The following is a 4,477-nucleotide window of genomic DNA, read 5'->3' on the forward strand; positions in this document are numbered from 1 at the left end:
AGAAATCCCCCACAGCACAGGGTAACTTGTGACTCTCCGGGTTTATTCAGCGCCCCGCATCTGCGGAACTATTCGCGTGGGCAGCAGCTTTACAACCTTCGATTCTGTCAGGCCATTTCTTGTAAATGCCCGCAGTTAGGAGAAAAAACTCTTCCGGAATGGGGAGGTCTACTGAAGCTTCAGCGCACTCATTGGTCAGCGTGATGCAGCGTTGTCAAATCATGTCCCAGTGATCTCATTCATAACACGGAGAACAATAAACTCGATTGGCATGTGAGAGGCTGAAGCTGAACTCACTTGATTAAATCTGACAGGCAGCCATCCATCAGCGTCTCAGGATAACAGCGCAACCAACTGTAAGTGCTTTTACTTTTGATTTCTACTCTAAGTGGTGAACGTTGTAGAATACAATACACGTTTCGTTTTACATACTATCATTAATTGTATCCTCATCATTTAGGTACAAGGGAACAATCCAAAAACAACTTTTCTCCAGCAAGATGTCAAACTCGGGAGGTCGGAGACTGAAGCAGTGGCTGGTGGAGCAGATCCAGAGCGGGCAGTACTCCGGACTGCAGTGGGAGGATGAAAGCCGCACTATGTTCCGAATTCCATGGAAACACGCAGGGAAACAGGATTACAACCAAGAAGTAGACGCGTCCATTTTTAAGGTATGACAGCACTCTCGTCTAGTCCCGTCGATAGAACAGGCTACTGTAGATTTTGGTTTTACGCAGCGCTGTGCGTAAAAGTAAAACTTGATCACAAATCTTGAGTCTTGAGTTCTTTTGTGGTCCGATGGAAATAATCAGTTATACCTTTACATTTCATTGTTGTAACTTGTTTGTAGCATATCAAACTTAATCCTTCCTCACTTTAACAAAATTGAATACATTCATTTTATTTTTAGATAGTAATACAGCGAAAGTCATGTAAAGCACCAGTGTTATTTTAATATAAAATATCAATCTGTAAGTGTTAAATTGTAAATGCCAATATTGTTATTAATGTAAATCAGACTTCATCTTTTTCTTTCTCTTTCTTTCTGAGAGTTGAAAAAAAATGTTTTTCTTGTAGCATCCAACATCAGTCTAATATTACCATAGACCATATTTAATATTTTGTTTTTCCCTCCACAGGCCTGGGCTTTGTTTAAAGGCAAGTTTAAGGAGGGCGACAAGGCTGAGCCTGCAACATGGAAGACCAGACTCCGCTGTGCCCTGAATAAAAGCCCTGACTTTGAGGAGGTGACAGAAAGGTCGCAGCTGGACATCTCTGAGCCCTATAAAGTCTATCGCATTGTACCCGAGGAAGAGCAGAAGAGTAAGTTCGTGAAAAATGGATCTGTCCTGAAAGTCAGCATTAATGACCTTTAACAGATGTTGCATAGTGCTATCATTAGAATTGCCAGCGCAGTGCATGTTGTGCCATTAACCGAGTCTTCGTGTATTCTTCTTTCACCTACAGATGGCAAAAGCTCAGTGATGACCATGACAGCTATCAGCTCTGGTGATATCACTGACATGGACTGCAGCCCTGCAGAGATAGAGGAGCTCATTAAAGAGGTGAGACTACCTCACAGTTTAAATTATTTATTTAAACATAAACCTTACATCTCTCATTCCTCTCAATCAAATCTAATACTATCGATGCACCTTCCCTTTATTTTCAATCAGCTTTGGGTCACTTTTTTCCTGATTACCACACTGTGCTCTCTACTCCAACACATGTTGCAATGAGCCTGCCCAGCTCCCACTTGGTCTACATGACTGTGTACAAAGGTTCTTTTGTTGACAACAGCTTCTTATGTTGTTGTCTTTTTGCAGGAGGAAGGCTGTAGTATACAGGCCAGTCCAGAGTATTGGTCCCAGGGCAGCATCAACGGTAAGACAATCTTTTCTAGTTAATATATAACATACTCCCCTGACTAAATGAAGCTGTTCACAGTACAGTCAGTGTTGTGGATAGAAGCGGCAACACATCTTAGCGTTGTGTGTTATTTCTCGAGTTAGTGTTTGCTCTTTGAGAGGTATGATCTTCAATGACTTCATTTGGAAATAACCCCAGTGGAAAGCTAAATGGCATGTCCCTGTGATTGTGGGTGCTAAATTGAGGTTATTTGCTTGTCTGTTGAATTCTGCAATGGAAGAATTGACTAACATCCTGTTGAAGTCTGCTGACGAAGAGGATTATTTCATTTTGAGATCGTGTTAGAGAAACTGTATTTCTGATGATGCAGCAAAAATAATGGCACGACAGTGTGGTCGTGCATGTCCACTGTTGTAATAAAGGCCTTAACTCATAATTTTCTTTCTGTATTTCACAGCTTTCCCTCATCAGGACCCTTTGCCATCAAGCAATCTCAGCTCAGGTATTCATTTATGCTATCCATGAAAGCGTCATAATAACATCAGATCTATAGTTAGACATGAACAGTAATAATAACGCCACAGGCTGTTTGCATTTCGCCATTATTTCTGTGTCATTTGCACTTATCACCAAATGTTCTCGTCTCTAGCTTTCTCCCAGATGATGATCAGTTTCTACTATGGAGGAAAATTGATGCACACCACACCTGTAACTCATCCTGAAGGCTGCCGGATCTCCCCACAACAGCACCTGGGTCGTGGAGCGCAATACAGTTCAGACAGCTTGCAGAGTGTTCATTTCCCTCCTGCTGAGCTCATCGAGTACGACCGCCAGCGCCATGTCACACGCAAGCTCCTGGGCCACCTGGAGAGAGGTGTACTGGTCCGTGCCAACCAAGAGGGCATCTTCATCAAAAGGCTGTGCCAGAGTCGGGTCTTCTGGAGCGGGCTGGGAGAAGGGGGCTCACAATACAGCCCCATGCCTTCTAAACTTGAGAGGGATGCTGTAGTCAAGATTTTTGACACAGGAAAGTTTCTTCAAGGTGAGCATCTATGTTTTTTCAGTTATTTGAAAGCTCAAAACACATATATTTCTCATCAATGCTTAAAACAAGCAAAATCCTAATGGAGGATTGATAACTGGCAAAGATTGTTTTAACAACTGTACTTTGTATGTTCCAGCTCTACAGATGTACCAGGAGGGTCAGTTTCCTGCTCCTGATCCGGCAGTGACTCTGTGTTTCGGTGAGGAGCTGCATGATCTGAGCAATGCCAAGAGCAAACTGATCATTGTGCAGGTAATACCAGTCAAGTCATAAGATGCGTCCCACTCAAATCCAAAGACAGAAAAAGACTGCAAATCACTGCAAATGCTGTTTGTTGACAAAAAAACCACATCTTTCCGTCTGCTCTCCCAATGGCAGATCACTATGGTGAACTGCCAGCACCTGCTGGAGGCAGTGAACATGCGTCGCTCCCAGCCTTACTGCACCAACCCGAACCTGGAGATGTCTGATAATGTGGCCAGTGACCAGATGGCCCGCATCTACCAGGACCTGTGCAGCTACAGCGGCCCCCAGAGGCCAGCCTGCTACAGTGACAACATACCCATCACCGCCTGAACTGGGAGCAGCAACATACCTGCCAGGAGCTCTTCAGCGTGGACCACACTGAATGTACAACATATTACAGACATTTCTTATTTTCCTAACATACAAGGTATTTCAGGTAAATGCCAGTATTACAACTAGTTTTGACTTTTTAAGTTTATACCAATCACAGTGGAGACATAAATATAAGGAGGAGTAAAGCTCTTACAGTAAAACTTTTAAAATGCAGCTCAATATTAGGAGGTCCCAAATATTTTGTATATCAGTAATTTCTGTTGTTGTACAGCGCTAATACAACCTCTGTGTCTAACTTCTGCTTTTTTAGTGTGTTTTCATCCAGCTCAAGAGAAAAAGTGGTGTGTTTTCATGTTACACACATCTCAAGAACATATTTTATAAATATATATGTAAAATGTTCCAATAGTTTTGATACATACAATGATTTCCATAGTTTTGATGTATACAATTTAATTCTCAAAGCTGAATTCACTTTTTTTGTTTTTGCCATTAAGATGGTAATGGATGGAGGAGATGGATTGTTTTTGGATCATTTTCAATTTCTTTTACAGTAAATGAAAAATCTTTTTATGACTTGATAAAGAATTGCATGCTATTTTAAATGCAATGTTGCATTATATTACAGATAGGTTTTACTATCAGATTGTTTTTTTATAAACTGCATTTCTAGTAAAACTAAGTTTGTTCTAAACTGCACGTGCTTGTCTTTATAATAATTTCGTTTTCTTTCATTTTGATTGCTTCATTATTACAAAAGTGACCAAAACGAAATGTTCCCCAGGATGAACATATAGGACCATGTTTATGCTCAATAGCCACACATTACCACTGCTATGCTACCTATGTCTCTGCAACTTGAAACCCAAGTGAAGTGAATACAAACCATTGGTGCATGTCAGGTGGGATATGGCAAAATTGAAAAACAAGTAATTCTGCCAACAGCATATTTTCTGTCTTCTTGTGTCAATGCTTGACTGACTT

The 4,477-nt window shown here is 41.2% G+C and overlaps 1 protein-coding gene across 1 annotated transcript; it reads left to right on the plus strand.

The window, feature by feature from the left end:
• The first annotated feature begins 286 nt into the window (after positions 1-286).
• irf8 (interferon regulatory factor 8) lies at positions 287-4,192 on the plus strand. The gene is made up of 9 exons (XM_079285139.1): positions 287-356; positions 461-671; positions 1,140-1,323; positions 1,468-1,565; positions 1,827-1,884; positions 2,327-2,371; positions 2,519-2,911; positions 3,051-3,166; positions 3,293-4,192. The coding sequence occupies exons 2-9, from the start codon at positions 501-503 to the stop codon at positions 3,488-3,490; spliced, it is 1,263 nt and encodes a 420-aa protein (XP_079141265.1). The 5' UTR covers positions 287-356; positions 461-500; the 3' UTR covers positions 3,491-4,192.
• Positions 4,193-4,477: the final 285 nt, after the last annotated feature.

Source organism: Melanostigma gelatinosum (genome assembly GCF_949748355.1).
Source record: "Melanostigma gelatinosum genome assembly, chromosome: 2".
Classification (NCBI taxonomy): Eukaryota; Metazoa; Chordata; class Actinopteri; order Perciformes; family Zoarcidae; genus Melanostigma; species Melanostigma gelatinosum.